The sequence below is a fragment of the Pezoporus flaviventris genome, unplaced genomic scaffold (assembly GCF_033815535.1).
Source record: "Pezoporus flaviventris isolate CSIRO_AGI_PZ_B2104156 unplaced genomic scaffold, CSIRO_AGI_Pfla_v1 ptg000021l, whole genome shotgun sequence".
Taxonomy (NCBI): domain Eukaryota; kingdom Metazoa; phylum Chordata; class Aves; order Psittaciformes; family Psittacidae; genus Pezoporus; species Pezoporus flaviventris.
Window position 1 is genome coordinate 8436204 of NW_026892569.1, and position 19369 is coordinate 8455572.

Below are 19369 nucleotides of genomic sequence, written 5' to 3' on the forward strand. Positions count from 1 at the left end.
CAGAGAATTTCACACCTTATGGCTTTTGGTCAGTAAAGTACATAAACAAAATGTAATTTTCTATGCAATTACACAGGGTCACACAAGAATATTATGTTTTAGAAATCCACTCAAAAGCATATTGCTCTCTAAGAGCCCAATCCAGAAAATGGTTCCTCACTTTAGCAAAGTTGCTCGTAAGCATTTCTGGGACTGGGGCCTAGGAGACATTTTCCTTTTTATGCTTTCTTAAACAGTTTATGTGATAGTAACAACAGGAAGATAAATTACTTTGAATGGTAGCAATTAGCGAAATAAGGAGTGTGATAGATTTACCATGTGGAAAACATCTCTCACACATTTTCTTACAGTCATTAAACCTACTTTTAATGACACAACACTGATTTCAGAAAGAAACCAAGTTTATTTGATGAATATAAACAAGCTGATCAACACTAAATACTTCCCATACACATGATAACAATGTTATGAACTCTAAATACCTTGGTACTTTACACTTCTACTAGACATTAAATTACAATGACTGTCTAATACATGCCCACTGGTAATTTCTAGGAATTCCTTAGTTTCATATCAATGTCCTTAACCATATATCAATATCACAATCCAGAACATGCCACTCACTTCAAAAAATTATTACAAGAAGCGCTATCAAATGAGGATCTAAGGTAAATAGGGAATACTGACCCATTGCTGCAGAACATCACATTCAAACGTCACCCTACACACACAAAAACATTGCAGATATAGTTTGTGTCAACACATCTGAGGTCTTTTCATAAACACTGTTTAAAAAGTAAATTGAAACCCACTTTCAAATGAAAGTCAATGTGCAGGTACGTGCATACTGGATACACAAAATCCATTAAATACAAAATTCATACTGTACATTTAAATGAAATAATAAAGAATGTGTAGTACAAGACTGATCTCACATTAAAATAATAATAACAATTTTAAATGTTAACCAAAAGTTGGTTTGCTTCTTTACACTTAGAGGGGGAAGGGGGGAACCTACCAAACATTGCTCAAATAAAATATTTCCCAACGTCACAGTGTTTATTGTAAACCCCGAGATTCTATTTTAGTATATGAAAAGATTTTTTCCAAACAGCACAGAGTTATCACATGAAATGAAAAGGGAAAAAGGAAAAAAAAAAAAAAAAAGAAGAAAAGAAAAAAAAGCTATGTTAGACAAAGTCTTCCTCTTTAGGGGCTAACTTGTAGGCCCTGATAAAAGTTTAGATCAATACTCTTACCAACATGAGTGGAGCAAAAATGCCCCTAAAATAATACCTGTGACAAAATTGGCACATACATATAAATATCTAGCTATACAGCTTTGTACCTGTGACCCTACTCCCCCCTAGTTTATTTCCTACTTCAAGTATTCAGTTGCAGAGTTAAGGTAGAGACCTGATTGTAAGAGACACCACCGACTGTCCCCTACTATGACAACAAATTTGTCATGAGAAACTAGTTTTGTTGTCTGAGTTTCCAAGTGCAACATTTGTCATGTGTGCTAAATAAACTCCCAAAAGCTTTGCTGTTTCAAAAACAAAGATCTAAAATGCCATTGATAGTTAAAGGACAAACTTTTTAAACATGAATGAAATTGGAATTATCTACGCTATACTAATTCTATGCATTTTACTCTATTTACTGAAGACAGTAGCATCCAGCAAGACTCCTGCTTGAATGAATTGCTCTTTGATTGCACTGAGAATTATGGTACAACTAAATAAAATATCATCTCTAGACAATAATTTGAAAGGGGTTACTATGTATGGCTCATGTAGGATGTTTAGGGATAATTGCACCACAGGTTCAAAAAATAATTTTTCTAAATTCAGTGCAAGACTTTCGGAGTATCCATTTAGATTTCTCTTGTTTACAGCAGCAAAGAAAAACTACTAAGGATTAAGGCCACCCATGCTTAAATTTATTGTTTGTCCTTTAAAAATGCAGATATTCAATTCCCACTCCCATCAGCATGGAAACATTTCTTCCATGGACACAAAGATACCTCAATAAAACAGCAAACGTGCACGTTTGCTAGACTGACTGAAAATGTTCATGGAGTCATTAGGATCCTCTCCTTGAGAAGTGGTAGAGATTTGAGTGTCAGTTATAATCTCTCACTCAATGTAATGACTTCGCATGTTTTGTTTTTCCTTGCATGTGCTTTACATTTATTTTACTAGATACATTTTTTTAATTTTTTTATTATTATTTTTTGATACAAACAGCCTTTAAATGCTATTTGTTCATTGGTAGTTTCTTTAACATCTAAGATTCATTGGGATCCATGTTGGAGACTGGTTTTCAATGTAGAAAACAATAACAAACAGTTGCTCATTTACAGGAGACCTAGTGCATATACTGTATTCACAGCAATCTTATCTTTATTTTTGTTATTTTGGTTTTTTTTTCTTTTTTTTTTTTTTTAAGAGTCCCAGCTTTTATTGTTGAAAACCTGTATGCATTTGGATGGTAAAAGGTTGATACATCCTTGTGTCTATGTCCATATATATACATTCATATGTATTTATATATGCCTCAAGCTTTTACCATCCAGGAATAGATACATCTTGTATATAATCTTATGATCAAATTAGATGTCCTATGCATTGTCAGAGACACACACCATATTTTCATAAAGTTATCTTTGTTATCAGTTATTAGTACCAAAAATTGATTTCATTTCCAACCTGGCCCAGAGCTTAATACCGGTTATACTATCGATGTGTTTTGGGTTTTGGTTTGGTTTTTTTGGTTGGTTGGTTTTGGGTTTTTTTGGGTTACTATTATTATTTTATCAGTAGATCTAAGAAAACAGAGGAGGGCAAAGGCTTGGAGTTTATTTTTTGGAAAAGCCCGCATCTAACTGGGGGTAAGATTAATGCCAACACCCTCATACAGCATTTTACTAATACCTCTTCGATAATCTAGTGCAACAGAACTGATACTTTAGAATCAGCAAATGCAGATACTACATTTAAGAGAATCGGAATTACTTATTAAAATCAATATAAATTTACAAAAAATTAGTTAAATAACCTGTTTAACTGAACTTCATTAAACTATAGTACTCTGAACAGATGGTTTCTTTTGTAAAAACAAAATAACTTGCAAGACCCATTAAAGACAGAAATGAAGCTCTTATGATTCCTGCTTGAGTCACCTTTGTTGTTTTCCAAAGTATCTAATTTCATAGTAGACTACAAGAAATAACGGAGAAAATGCCAATTAATGCAGCATTTCATTAGATATCAACCTCTGCATTCATTTTCTGCATCTGTGATCCTTCTCCTGGATATCGTGGTTACATTTGGAGATCCAGTGCAATAGATTATCATTGTTACCTTCCAGCGCTACATTTTTTTTCTTCCTCTTTCATTAGTTCCTCTGACAACTGTACAAGAGAACAAAATATTCAAATTAATAACAATATTGAAGCACACAAAACATCCTAGTCCTCATCTAATCAAGCTTCTCATAGACACCAGTGGATATATTACTTTCCTATGGAATAAGGGTTAAGTAAGGATTTACATTTGATTTGAACCCACTTATGTGGCAATTATAGGGTGCCAATTAGTTTTACAGCCAATTTGTATGACAAGATCTCCCCTAAATGAGAAAGATTTTAAATTTCAAAGATGTGAAATTCTGTTGTGCTTGTGACTCTGTAAATGGTGAGTTTTCTGATCTTATCTATAAGCACAATAGCTTGAATTGGAAATGCTATTAATAAAACTAAATATTTTTATTTGGAAACCAAAAGAATCATCCACTGATGATAGCAGGTAGGGATATGTAATACCTCTAGGAATTCTCTAACACTGAAGGTACTGAAAACAACATTTTATTTCTGTATCTTAAGCTCTTCAAGTCTTCTTTAATTTACAAAACAGTGGAAAAAAGGCTTTATGGATTTATAAAAGTTAAAATACACAACAATCAGTTATGAGTTTTTCAGCTATGAAGTCAGAAATCAATGACTTGCTCTTTATGGCTTGGCTGCCTTTGCTGAAATATAGGGGACTTTGAGAAGTAACTGGTGTAAGCCCAAGTTAGTCAGTGGAAAGAGTCTTCTTGTTCGACATGGGCTTTGAATGAGGCTTCGTGTCTGTGACTATGGAGTGAGGCCTGAATGATTTTTATTGTTAACTAGTTCTACTGCAAGCAAATGGCAAAGTATTTTTCAGCAGAGAGCAGTGAAATAGTCTTATTCACATCATCTGTGAATCAGATAAGTGGGAGGAATTAAATGATTCTTTTACAGGGCAGTTGTTCATTTATCCACCGAGTTTGTTTCTAGAAAAGTGGAAATGCAACGCATGGGATTCTCTGTTATTGCCCTTGCATTTATGTAACCTTAGAAACTCTTGAATCATCCAATTTTATGAAAAGGAAATGCCATAGAATGCTTACAATTTTGTTATGCAGCTGAAAAAATTGTTCAGTTTTGTAAATAGAACTAGTTGAATAAAATGGCCCTTAAAATTGTAGAATTTAATATTTATCAGTGTAATTATTCTGTGAGTGAAGCACAGTTTACAGGATAAACTTGCAAATGACTTTAAATCCCAATTTTCAAGTTCATGTCTTTATGGCAAGTACATATAATGGTTTATATAATATAAACACATGAATATTTCTACTTTTCTAATGGGAGGTTGGTACAATTCCTCTGGTTAAAACACTTAGGGACTAATCCAAACCCCACTGAAACATGGAAGGGTTCCCACTGATTTTAACGGGTTTGGGATCTGGCCCTTGAATGGAGAAAAAATGACTTCTGCAGAGCTGGAAAGCCAGGGAGTTCCTAAAGTAGATCATGTTACTAGTTCTGGCACATAAAATCTTTGCAAACTTTTTATGAAAACTGTAAGTCAGAGCATGCATTACGTTTTGTGAGCAGTACATAGCTCCCATTCTTTTGTATGCTGAGTATTTAAACATTATTCAGAGAGATACATAGGCATAGGAAGCACCCATATAAATTAACGAGGGAATACATTCCAAAAACTGTAGCACAAAAAAGTCTGATTTTAACAGGTTCACTGAAACATAATCACAGCAAATCTTCAATATACTTGGTATTTTACAAGCTAAGTTCCTTTGCAATTAACACTCATTTATGCTTTTAAAAATAAGAACCCAGGATCAAATGTCCAATCTGAGGAACAGCAACAAATCACAAAATACAATCTCTCCCTGGCTTGCTCCCCAAATTTTTGTTGGGGTTTTACTATAGAATGAAACCCCTGAATAAGCCCCATCTGCTTAATCAACCCACCCATTCATCAGGAAACCATATATGTATTGGAAGTGTAACAAAAACTTGTTCACCACAGGTAGGAAATGCAAAGTATTTCTCGAGTAAGCCAAATAAATATATAAAAGGATATTGCTGTCAAATACCAACTGAGGTTAAGTAAATTAAATTTATATTTGTTTCTTCAATGCTGTACTTGGTATAGGTACTGAACCTCTAAAACAGAAATGAAATTTGGTAACATACATTGGGCCTGAGATTCAGCAGTGCTCCATCTGAAATTAATGTCGTATGAGTTTGGCACCTCTGACAGTCCATTAGATACCGGTCAATGGAAACAGCAGAAGGATGTGAAGATATAAAAGTGTAGTAGCCCACAAATATTTATTCAGATTGTTTTTCCTTTGGATAAAGACACCTGCCTGATTACTACCTTTTACCTCCAATCCTTTCCTCTCAGCAGTGATTTGCAGAAACAAGCTGGAGAGGGTGGGTAAACACAAAGGGGTTAAAGGGGAAACTGTTTAATAACAGTAGTAAAATGCAGGCTATTTTTGACATCTGGGTTAATGTCCATTATACTCCATATGCTTTCCAAATGTTTGCAGCAAGCACCCAGATACAAAAACAGATACCCATTCACATAGGCTGAAATTGCCCTCTCCTAACCTGTTACACATGGTACCTACATAAAAGGCCAACAACTGATATGGTAATTAGTGAGTCAGAAAGAGAGGGAATAGCCACTTTATTGCAGGGAATTGGTATCTGACCAAACGTTAGCAGAGAAGGATATCATTAATGAAAACCTGTTAGGCTATTTCTGGTCCTTAATCTATGAAAAGGCATCTGCATTACAACGTGACATCTTTTCAAAACGCGTCAGGATGAATTCCTAAGTTTCCTTCTCTAGACTCCTTCATCCTAACTGCAAGCAGAGTACCAACAAATGATGGGGAATTATTTAACTTTCTGGAAACAAGCCACTAGACTGAAAAGTAGTATTTAAAAAATAAGGCTATAACTCAAAGTCTTTCTCAAGTGATCTCCTAGAACTTATCTGCCTCTTTTTGCAACAACAAAGTCCAAATGACATGAAAAAAAAAGAAAGCATTCTCCAGTTTTACTTTTATCTGTGCAAAACCATGGAAAAAATGACTCAGTTAAGTAAGACAAAGCCCTGGCATGGTACTGTTATGAATTCTGTCCCTGCCACTAGCTTTTGTGTGACTAAGGAGAAAGTTGCATAATTTCTCTGTGCCTAACTTGCTCTTTGCTATAGCAGGCATAAACATCAAGCCCCTCACAGGAATTTGCAAGGTTTAATGTTTGTAATGTGCCTTAATAGCCTTGGATGAGTGCTAAGTATTATTATTTTTCAGTTCCTGCATTTGATTAAAACTGAAATAACATAGTAAAAATTAAATTAATATATTAAGTTACAAGTAAAGAGCAAGCATGTGGTTTGTGGAGCTACTTGTAACACTTTTAATATGAACATGTATTATAGACTGGGTGATTCCCAAGGCCTGTAATGACATGTGCCATGTGGGCATAACTTAACAACTGCAGAATCCCCCCAGATGTTTGATTCAGCCAAAAATCTGTTCGTGGCTTCTGTGTGAGCCCCGAGCTTGGGCCAGTGGGAGCACTGCAGGCTGCTTTTCCCCTGCCCTGAAGTACAGTTGCAAACACGATCACAGTCCAGATATTTGCAACTCAGCACAAGAAACAATATTAGGTAGCACAGATCTGCTGGAGTGCTCATTGCTGTACGGTTCTCTTGACAGAGGATATGAAAATGGCATGATATGTGCTATTCGAAATTCTCTGTCATTACAGTCCCAATAATAAACACTGGTTTTGCTACTTCCCCTGGCCTAACTCTCATGGAAAGAATAAACCCTCACCTCTCGCTTTCTAAAGATTAAAGTAACCTGTTAAAGCCTGTTATATCGAGGTGAAAATCTCTAGTGAGGAGGGCCAAGAAGAGAAATAATTAAGACGTAAAGTTCTATCCAACCTACACAGAAAACTTTTAATGCTGAGATGCCAAAGACACCTAAGACACTTGTTGAGCCGAGTGAAAAGGTAAAATCTAGTTTAAATTTATAGCATTCCTTCAGTGTCCCTCTAGGAGTTTGGCTTTTTGCCAGTGTTCCTTGTTAAAAATTTGTTAAACGTGTTTGGCATTAATGCAAACACAAAGTGCTCATTTGTTACAAATTCTATTGGAATGCATTCATTTAAGGCAATGAAGTAGTTACCAGAAAAGAAAAAATGTTCATTAAGTACATTTTAAAAATACAATGATGTATGCGGTGCATAACTATGGCGCCCCAGTGGCTATATAAATATCTGACAGAATAACCACAAGTTGTGTTTGGTTTGAAATAGGAATCTCTTAAACATAACCGATAGAACAAAACCTGGTTTTGTTTGTTGTCAAAACTGATGTTAGTCTTTCTTGTTTGGAACTAGCTAAAATAACCAATTTTTGGCATACAATTTCTTACATCTCAAATCAATAAAGCCCACAGGTTAAAGTAATGCTAAAGGAAGTTTCTTGATTCGAGCAGTAAGTGCAGCACTGCACATTATCTGGAGAACACTGAACACAGAAAGTAAACACCCTGCTTGGAGGAGAACAAATTTTAGTCATTCTTAAGAACTCCACTTGAGGAAATGTTACCTGGGAGATCTGCAGCTGTCTGACAACATGCAGGTACACCTAGGCAAATGTGTTCTGCTCTACTCTCATTGCAGTAATCCTTTCAAATCTAGTTTACAAAATCCTAATAACATGAAATTTCCCTGATAATGATAACTTACTGATTTTGAATAAGCAATTCTGAGGTGTATTTCTTAGAGGCTAGAAAATATATTCTTAGGTAGTGTAAAAGTAGAAGAAATTTTCTTTTTATTTTTTCAATGATTTATAGTTACAATAAAGCTTAAAAGTGGTAAATACATGAATTAAATATACTTTAAAAGAAAGATCCAGAAAATGTGTGATTTAATTAGAAATTGAAAGGTTCACACAAAGCATCAGTATAGAAAGTTATTTATAGAGACAAAACTAACTTTGTTCCAATCCTGGCAAAGAAATTATTTATCCCATTTGTTGCTATTTATGTTTTAAATTCATTAGACAGTAAACTTCAGAAGGATCTGCAGCTGGTGGTAGAATCACTGCATGAATGTGATGAACTTTCCATATTGCTATAATGCCAGAATTGTTAATCTCTGTCAGGGATAAAAGCAAATACCACTGGGATGAATAAAATCAAATGGATTTAAGCCCTCTAGAGAGTAAGAGTCCTTGAAAACTACTGTACAATTATACGATAAAATTAGATGAAGTTTATGAACCTTGAGATTATTTGGACAAGGATGCCTTCTCTACTGGGAAGGTTTATAAATCAAAATTAGACAAGTGGTATATGAATTTAAAAACATTTTGGGGTATTTTTTTAATAACATTTTTCTTTTCATAAAACAAGTCTAGTCCAAATCAAAGCTCTTCAGAAATATGAGAAAACTCAGCACATATTCGTCAATCTGTCACTTTCACACCAAATTAAAAAGAGGGATATGGTAAATGTTAAGGGTGGCTTCAGACTGGCACTCTTCAACGAGCTGAGCTGGAGCATACTGAAGATGATGGAAGAATTTCCATCAACTCCTGCAGACCTGATTGCTGCTCACAGGGGTGGCAGTGACTCAGCAGCGCAGGGCACAGAGCTCTTCATCAAGACATTTATGACTTCCTTAAGATGCAGCATGTGAGACCATTAAGACTTCTTGGTTTTTTAATTTAAATTAAACAGTAGTGACAAATAAAGAAGAGCTCTTGGGTAAAGTGGTTCAAACAACAAGAGTTCCCAATGTGATCCTACAAACTGTCAACAGCAGAGATTACTTAATGAAATTCAAGGGAACCTTTTTCATCCTTGTTGATGTGGAATGCCATTTATTCTCATGCTAGGGACTAATTAGGGGCCTTTTTTGAAGATCAAGGTTTTGCGATCTCTGCTGCTTAATAACATGGTTTGCCTGTCTGCCACCTGGGACAAGGCAAGGCACTCTCTCTAACTCCTGAACAGCAGGCACTGCCTTAGGCCATTGCAAGTGCAGGCAGGAAACTGATCCTACCTTTTCAGCAGTTTAACCCATTCACTGCCAGCCCTCCAGAAGCCCATTCAAAGTCCTGAATAGGCAGTGACAAACCCAGTGGGAAAGCTTTAATATAATTAAAAAAAATCGTGTGGCTGGAAATCCAGCATTAAGGACAAAATTATTGCATTGTTAGAGTGATAAAGATGGCACCACAAACCCTGGTTTGCTTACAGACTGGACTGAATGCCTGGGGCAGTGCTTGTGGCAAATCCACAGATCACTTGCTGTGCTCCAAGCAGACAGACAGACAGTTCATGTTTCTGGTGCTGGGAAAAGAAGTGGTTAAATAAAAGCTGTGTCAAGCCCCCAATCTAATAAGTCATCTTATTAGGAAGTTGTGATGCCCTGTTTGCCCTAGCCTGTGGCTTGTCTGCTCCAGTGAAAGGTCTCCTGCTGGGACCTTTGTGGCATTATATGAGGTACAGAAGGCTGCTGCAATATATGAGCCTTGGTTTTGAGCAGCCAAAACAGCAGGAGAACTAAGCTGCAAAGAATTAAACATGTAACAACTTTGTAAAAGCACAGACAGTGATTGAGGTTGGCCTTTTTGCTGTTGACACATTCTGGGCCCTGTAGGTTGTGGTCACTAAGCCCATTAGAGTTGCACTGTGGCAACATCTAGTTCAGCAAGTTCAGTGTGTTTCTGTTTTATTTCTAAATACTGGACGCAAGCTGGCAGTGATAGGAGAGCGGAATATGGTACCAGAAATATGTCATAAACACAGTCGTCATTGTCAGGGATGTGAAATTACTTTTCAAACTATTTATTTTTGGCAGATGGAGGTTGGGTGTATTTTTGCATTTTGTTAACTGAAATTTAATTGCAACTTGCTGCATGTTTTATTTTTTTTTTAATGAAACCTCAAGATGTTGTTTTCTCTTGAGAAAATTTTCACTGAATAGAGAAATCTTTGTGGCTAGAAATTAATTGCAAAATGAAGACAGAAAACTTGAACCCACTAAAATATCAGCTGGGATAAGTTTCACTCATGAGCATCCACTTATTTAAATCAACACTCCTCAATGCTCTGATTTTTTTTTTTTCATTTCTTTAAGATAAAACATGCATTTAATTCAGATTTTAAAGACTGGCTTGTGAAATGGACAAGAAAGATTAAATTAAATTAATGGAAAGAGAAATTACTGATATAGTTGAGGGTTAGATTTAAATTATAAACCCTAACACAAAATACAAATCAGAAGAATACCCCTCCCTATCTCCCTAAGGACTACACTTTTATCAGGGAAGGTTTTCATGGCAGGATGATAAGGATGCTCATCATCCCTGAGCTCTGAAAGTTCTGTTTGCCTTGTAAAACCAAATTGTGGTCCCATGATTTGTAAATCCCTGCAGATTCATCACTGCCAGGAGTTACCAGCCTGAAGATATGGAGCAAATGACGAGCTGGCTGAACACTTGTGCATCTGAAACATTTTTCTCTCTCTCGAGCCTGTTACGTGTTGCCGCTGCTCTCATTCCCAAATGAGCTAAAGCTTATGTAAGAGGTTAAATGTGCAGAGGATGATAAAGACAGGTCACAGCTGAAAGAGGGAAGGGGTTGGCAAACTTTTGTTCTCTCTGTCTACAGGCATTTCCCTGGTGCCCTCCCCTGTTTCTCCATGGGTGAGGTAACAGGGTTTTTGCTCAGGCGTAGCCACCCTTTGGGTGCACCCAGCTCACTTCTGCTGGCTGTGCTGCTTAAGGTTCAGTCAGTTCCAACTAGCTGATCAACAGAAATGTCCAGCCACTCCTTTTGCAGGGACAAAAATGATGTCAAAGGCAAAGCACATACTTTCTTTGGCCACTAGTGATGAAGGAGTATTTCTTTTCTGTTCTTAAGAGTTTGCCTGAGCCAAGCAAGGTCATAGCTGTGGCTTTTCTCTGGATGAGTGGAATTTATAGAATTTGTAGGATGTTTCTTTTTTTTTTTTCCCTGTCATCTTTTCAGATTTGCTGATAGTCTGGGACTAGAAGGAAATTCTTAGAATCTCATCTATGTTTGTCTGGTTGTAGGGAGTATGACTTGGTTTTCACCTCATGCATCCTACCAGAGTCAGTCAATATTTAATAACTAAAATTGGCTGGCTGTTGTGCTTGGATAACTCTAGTTACTGTGGCTGTCACCACACTCTGTTGTTAGAAGCATATTGGTTATGAGATGTTTTACCAGAGTAAATATTAATAAATGTGGTGGTTGTGGTGAGGACGTTTAGTCGCAAAGCATTCCAGCCAACAAGCAGGCATAGAAGGGCTGTACTCCTTCTTTTGAAGTACCCAAACGCTGGATGGAGTTGGGAGGAAGAGAGGTGGAAAGGGTTGAGTGCAGGTTTGAGGTATTTTATGTGTGTGCCTATTTCTTCCCTTAGGAAAAGGCTAGATTCTTGGCTAGAGAGGATAACTCTTCTTGGAAGTGCTGGGCACAGCATGGTGTCCTTAGGGCAGATGACTCTAGTAAACTTGCAGAAGTTTGCTAGGATTATCTTTTTCTTAACCAAGTAATAATAAGAACATTAATAAAGATGCATCTAATGGCTTGCATCTGCTTTTCTAATTACTTCAGATTGTTTATCTTCTAAAGCTGAGAACAAACTAATGAGCTTCAGAGTATTGCTCTGTGGATCTGCGTATTTGTACCAACTACTCTATGTCCCTATCTATACTTCAGAATTTAGGTAAACTATTAACATGCCATTTCACTAGTTTGTTCTGCTAGTCAATAGCCCTGTACTCTTTAAAGTCATCCTATCAGTTATATTTAAATACTAATTGTGCTGTGGAGGCCATTTTGAGGTATGCTTATTATATTAATAATAACATAAAAGAAATCAATAGGCCACAGGATAGCTCAGAGTTTTGTTATATACCAAAGCCTTGTTTTACAGTACGTAAGATATACTTTCATCTTCTTCCCCTCCAAATGATCCTAAATATTATTTATTTTACATGGTTCATGATATGAACCTACTTATAAAAGTGAAGTATGATATTTACAGTTCCATCTTCTAAGGTCAAGAAGAAAGAGATGCAACAAAGGAAAGTGTTAGTGGGTTTGGTCTATTTGAAGTAAGACCAATGCTGGATCCACTTAAAACTCCTCGAGCTGCTGAAGCATTACAATGACTGTGTGTGGCAGTGTGAACATGACCATACATGCTCGACAGCTACTTATTTTTTAAATACCCATCCAAGCAACACGCAGCATTTTGAAATCTAACTTGTGTGGTCTAATTATGCAATAATTTTTATACTTTAGGCCCCAATATTATGAGCTTCTCCACAATTATGGGTCTGCCCACGCAGTTCTCAGTGCCTGGTAGGGAAGACTTGGGGACCAGCTCTGGTAAGTATATATGCATATGTTTTAATTTTTACTCTAAGGGAGACTTAAATGTGCACCTAACATAAAGAGTCTGCTTAAGAGTCTATCCTGAAAGTGACCTGACAGGCTACCCTGTTACTAAGGGCATGCATATAATATGCCTTGCAGATTGAAGACCCACAATTATCAGCATACCAATAATAATGACTATTGCATAAAGGGGAATAACAAAATAGCAATAATAACTTGTTTAGGCAAAAGCTTGCCCCCCAATCTTCAAACACCATCTTTTTAACCATTTATGAAATCAAAAGCATGCAAGAGTGTAAGAGTTAGCGAGGTCAGAGGCTTAGATTGCAAGATTTCCAAAGGAGATACTCAGACCTTCCGTGCAGGTGTCAAATGACAGGTAAACATATACAACTAAAAGTATGAACTTCATTATGAAATCATATAAAATTACAAGGGCAACATTTTCTAACCGATGCATTTCTAAAAAGAAAAAAAAAAAAGATGCATTGCAGTTAAACTAGATCGGTAAATTTACGAGCAGAAATGATCACTACATTCTACTGTTAATCACAATTTAGGCTAAATAGTATTTTTTGCTAGAGAACATCTATTTCCCATCCCATTTTCTTTCCCCTCTCAATCTCACATTCCAACTGTCCACAGACCTTATCTACTTTTTTTCCTTTATTTTTCTGCTTGTTTAAGCTTTATTTCTCCCCACTCTTTTTGGTCCATTCTCTGCAGTACTGAATGTAGTAGACTCCATCAGTCTCTGTTGGCAAGTCATGACTGACTCATTGCTGAGTGGTGGTATCGGACTATAGATAGGAATTTTGTGGTATCATCACCATTTACTTTATGTGCATATTGCATTTCTGTTGGTTGGAACAAAATAAAACAAAAACAGCCATTCACAAAAACATTTTTGAGGATAATAATTTGCTAATTAAAAACAGAACTCCCCCCAGAAGATACTCTTCCTGTGCTTGCACATATGTGTCAACCCCACCGAGGAAAAAGTAATTTTCAGGGTGGAACTTAACTCAGAAGCAACTTGGAAAAAAAGAATAACAATGGCACTACAAAACTTGTTCATTCCCCCATTAATTTTAGAGGGAGTAGCAACAAAAATGGTAGTTCAAAAAAGTCTTTCCCACTGAAACAACTATATTACAAGAAAGACAAAACAGTTTCAGGACTAATTTCCAGAAACTCTGTTCTTCCTGTACTCTCTAATTCAAGAAGAGAAAAGGAAATTTGCCAACACATTCTACTTTCTCATTAAGTATTCTAAATACAAATAAAATTATCCAGCCCATTTTAATTCTAAACTTCCCGATTTTTCCTGACACTTGCATGTCTTGCCTCATTTTCTGTGTGGCCTTAAAAATATAATATAGGTCACCACTGCTATGTACATCTCCATATTCATATTTATACACTTTGCGTATGTGTCACAGTGGAACGGTAGAACTGGACACGAGGATGTGTGAAGTTCAGCAAAAAATCACATCTGGACCATGATTTAATATTTTAGTGTACTATATCGTGAAGGCTAGAATATAAAATGCAAGAAATAAGTCAAAGAACATGGTTTCACTTCATTTTTTTGATTATAAAATCTTGGTCTTACAAACATTTGCCCAGGTCAAATTAAACTAAATTTGTCTAAGCTACTCATGCTTTTGAACAAGCCAACTGTTCTAGCATATACCCTAACTGTAATATCAGTTGTTTTATCATTAAAACGAATTGATTAAGCCAGAAATAGCTTTTAACAATTAACAATCATGTAAAAAACAACAAAAAATAGAACAGGAATTTTTTCATGCAATTCATAAGATCACAAATATTTCCAAACTGAAGAATTATATTGCAATAGCCTCTCTTTACATAAAAACAATTTGAAATCTCTATCATCCTCATCATCTTTTTTCTAGTCCTTCTTGTGCTCTCTATTCTTTCTCAGTGGCCTATCAGAATGTGTGCAAAGATACAGGCAAACCTTGAAGAGGTACAGAGATTAAAAACAGCTTTGTGTTTAGGTATATATTTATTTCCTAAGTATGTATAATATTGCTTGCCTTTTTGATTACTGTTGCAAATAAAGCTAAATTATTGGAGGATTATGTGCAATAATTCCAACATCTCCATCCCGAGGAGTTTTAATTTATATTCTGACATTTGGTATGTAATTTTAGGGTTGCTTTTCTACCATACGCTTAATTTTACATTTCTAAAGGAATTCACATCTACTGTTTTACTGCCCAGTCCCTCAAGTCACTGCAAGCTAGATTTTGAATTTTCAGAATTCCTTTAGTCCTGCATAGGAACCAAATAAATTTCAAAACCATATTCTAGGAAATTCTCATTCAATATGCCTGGTTTCTCAAAAGCAGCTGAAACCTGCAGGGCAGCTGGGATTGAGAGAAGGCAACAGACATATTTCCATTCTGTGCATAATTCAACAAAGTGCCAGTCCATGCCTGTGGAATCCTTTTCTGTGCTGGTGTTGCTGGCTGACAGAGTGTCAGCGTTTTTCAGGATTATGCCATTATAAGCCTGGACCCTTCAAAACAGCTGAAATAAAAGGGCTCTTTCTGCGTATTTATGCCATCCTGCTCTGAGCACTTCCTGTTGGCCCCAGTAAATCTCTTTGCTAAATTTCAATCGACTCTCGTGGTGTTCCAGCTGTTAGATAAACTTCCAGGGATATTTTTGTGACAGGTACAAACCTACACAGGAAATCTCAAGAAGAAATCCTAAATTAATTATATGTCAACATTCAAGCCACAAGAAGGAGCAATTGTCATAAATTGTTGAAAGTTAGAATCCAATTTTAGTTGTAAGTGTAAAAAAGTTCACTGACTCAGTCATGAGTCACTGCCAATAAAATAATATATTTCACATTCTTTAACAGTTCACTTTGGCTAAACATAGAAGGGAAGAAGCTAAGAGTAGTGAACTGTGTATTTAAATCACATAAAAAGACTACAGACACAAATAACAAGCAGTAGCTTTACAAAGTATACTTCAGTATTGCCTAATCTTATCGCACCTTTCTGCAAACACACACAAAATATAAACCAATTTTGTGCTAAATGAAAACATCTTCACTACCTGAAAATCAGATAACGCCGGCGACAAAATCTCTCTGCAATACCACACAACACGTATCCCAGCTCTCCTCCTCTATACACACACACTGCGCTTTATGAATGCTAGTAATACCGAGCAAGCAAGGGGGTGAGAGGGCAAAGAGTGCTGAAACACTACTAGCCCACAGAGGGTTGCCCGTGTTCCTCTGGTTGTAGCACTGTTACGGATTTCTTGACAGCTTTCCCAGCCCCTCTGCGACAAGCCCTTGCAGAAACTGAGGACTGCACCCGGGGACACACAGTCAGTCCGAGTGCTCTGCAGCCGCCACTGGCTGTGCATGTGGCAGGAATTCCCTGTCCTGCGCCCCCAGTATTCAAAACATTTTCCTGGGAATGCTGTTGAGTGCCATAACCCTTGCTGTGCTGCTGCCCGGTAGCACAGACAGCAGGGGTGCGCGTCCTTCCTAGCCCCTCAGCTGCACGCAGCTGGGAGCACAGCTCCAACCCTCCTCCCCTAGCTGAGAACAGCTGAAAAAGCCAGCCACTGTGCGTCAAGTCAGGTACTCAAAAGTAACCTTGTGCTCTAACCTGCTACGGGACCCTTTCCAAACCCATCTGCCTAAAGGGAGAGCTTTGAGATACCTGATGTCTTAGTAAGAAGAAAAGTGTGTCCTGGTGGTAGGGAGAGGAGAGAGAGAGGGAATGGGAGAAAATGCATTAAGCTTTGCAGGTTGCATTTCTCAGTGCAACTTTGGGGCACACATGGGCGATGCTTGTTGTCCTCATTCTGGCCCCAGGTCTGCAATAAGCTGTGGCAAAAAGCAGAGCAATGCGGCGCTGCTCTTAATACTGTAGCATTGATATAGACCTCAGGATGCTGTCTGCTAGTACAGAGCTAGTGGTGAGAAACTGCACTGGCCACAGCCATTACTCCTGCCACCTGGCAGAGCTCTGCACCATTAGTCATTTGGTACATAATCCAGCAACCACTACTCAAAAAAGAGAAGCCCAAGCAAGGAGATGCAGCCACCATCCTCATGCAGAGGCAAGACAAAGGGAGCAAGCTGAAGAATCTGCTTTACAGCAAGAAGAATTACATCTCAGAGACAAAAGTAGGTCAGACTATTGACAGGAGAGGCTAGAAAACAGTCATCTTGCACAATGGGCAGGAGACCATGGCTCAGTGTTCTGTTCATAAACAATATCCTTTTATAAAATGCAGGTAACATTCCCCCTACTTTACTGAGTGCTTGCTTTTCACAGATGAAAGACACTAAAAGGATCCATCCAAAGCCCCCAGAAGACAGAGTCTTTCGAATTATTACAGTGGAGCTGTATCAAACTAGTCCCAGGAAGCAAGCACTCAGAGATCCATCTGCAGGCAAAACCTGGCCCACAGCATAAATACAAATACATCAGAAATCCTGCAAGGCACCAGCAGGAACATACTGCACTTAACTGACCACCTTGATTCTCTGTCTCTGAAATGCTGTGGATAAATAACTATTTATGTCACCCTGGGAGAAAAGGAATGTATGATATGGCTATGAAACCACCTGGACTTTTATATATATAAAAAGTGTTTTCACTACTTATGGAAAGCCAGACATGTAAATTATGCTACGTTTAGCAGGAAAAAAAAATGTGCCAAAGACCATGCCTAGGAGCAGAACTCGGGAAGAATGGGGGTATGGTCATGCCAGTTTTGCAGTGTTTTCTTTTACAAGCCTGTTTTACTGCTGAGGTGGGGGAGACTAGGGTTATTGCTTCCTCAGAAAGCTGTTCTCACAGGATTTGACTATTGGTCATGAAAAACTTATAAGGTCAGACAATCCTGCAGGATTGTAACACGTGTTTCCAAGATTTTGGTTATGTCCGTTTCTAAGATGGAAAGTGATCCCCTTACAAAAGTGTATCCCCTGGGAAACCAGAATAAAAGCAAATCTGGAGATCTGAATTCAGTTCCCTTGAAAGCTTATACAAATCTGTTATTTAAGGGTTTATCTATTTTCAGTATTTCCACATGGACAGATAAAGCTGGCATTATCAGAAAACTACATCTGCATATTCACTACAGAAATAAATAGGCTTAACCTGTTTTCTTAGTGCTGAAGACTGATCATTTTGCAAGACCAAGAAGACACAGAGCCACAGTGTCTCATGCCATTAGAGGTCCCCCTCAAGGCTGGTTGTTAGCATTAGAACATTAGCAATCTGTGTATTTATCAAAATGTGGACCCTAGAGTGGCTTGAAGTAGTTTCACTTCCTCTTAAATGATAATAAATTGGCAGCGTGAGTGTTGACTGCCTGAAATGCAACTTCATTACTTCAGAGGTTAATGGAGCAACCTCTCTCTGTTGATCTTCCTGTCACCATTGGCTACAAAAGACTCTCTGACACAGTGCAGTTTTCAGGAGAGGCACAAGTATAAGGGAGATTAACCACATCAAAAAGAATACTGTCCCACTCCATTATATTCTGCAAAGCTGGTGTGCAGTAAATCACAATGGCCAGCAGTGTGATCTGCCTTGTCTGAAAATAAAATTAACCTTAAAAGAGATGATGCTATACCACTGAGACAGCTACCTTTCTGAGAGAGAGAAAAAGAAAGAAAGAGAGAGACAGAAAGGGAAAAAAAAAGGAAAGAGGAAAAGCAAAGAAGAGGAGAGAAGAAAATTAAAGGAACAAAATGTGAATACTTTAATCATGATGTAAAGTATTAGGAGCTACTGACTTTGCACTATTTCATGCCAATTCTATAGAATCCCTGTTGTATTTCTTACAGAAAGCTACCCAGTGATTTAGCCAAACTACTATTCTTTTGAAGGCTGCATTCACGATTTTGCAGGAGATGAAGACTGACAGGAAAAGAGTAGGAGGTGGCCACTGAGATTCAAAGAGGATTACATTTAATGCTGGCTAAGTGAATAACCCACTGAAAAAAATTTATTCATTTAAAGAAATGTGCTTCTTCTTGTTATAGGTTACTGCCCTGAAATGCCTGGAAGGTGTGATAACTTTTAATAATTCATACCTCCTGTTGATGACTAACAACACAATGAACTCGTCCCTCACAACTCTGAACAGAGAGCATGTCCTGAGAACATTTTGTACATCCTATACACAAATAATTGGAAGTTACTTCTAAGAAGAGAGAATACTCCTGTTCTACAAGCAGCATCCATTTTGTTAAGAACACTAACCTAAATACACATACATACAGGTTACTTTTCTTTTTGTATCTGGATGAACTAAAATATCTCATTAGAAATGTTTCTTTTTGTTCAATATTCCTGTTTTTTCCAGCAGATTAACAGATGAATACATAACTAAAGGTACAGAAGACATGCAAATATAGCACTGTAAATGCACATATCAAGTAATTATATGTGTAGCTGTGCAAACGATTCAGGTGTGTTTCAGGTCACTGATATCCACTCCCCACTTCCCACCCCTGCTAGTGTTTGGGATGGTG

At 37.3% G+C, this 19369-nt stretch overlaps 1 protein-coding gene across 5 annotated transcripts in view; it reads right to left on the reverse strand.

Annotated features, from left to right (window-relative positions):
* Window positions 1-383: 383 nt before the first annotated feature.
* The window catches only part of ERC2 (ELKS/RAB6-interacting/CAST family member 2), a 501303-nt gene continuing 482317 nt past the window's right edge, over window positions 384-19369 (reverse strand). For all 5 annotated transcript variants that reach the window (XR_009743832.1, XR_009743831.1, XR_009743829.1 and 2 more), the window contains one exon: window positions 384-3415. Coding sequence is in view for 1 of the 5 variants with exons in the window: in XM_061455881.1 (XP_061311865.1) it covers window positions 3362-3415 (54 nt within the window). In the remaining 4 variants the exon portion in view is untranslated. The remainder of the gene's footprint in view (window positions 3416-19369) is intronic.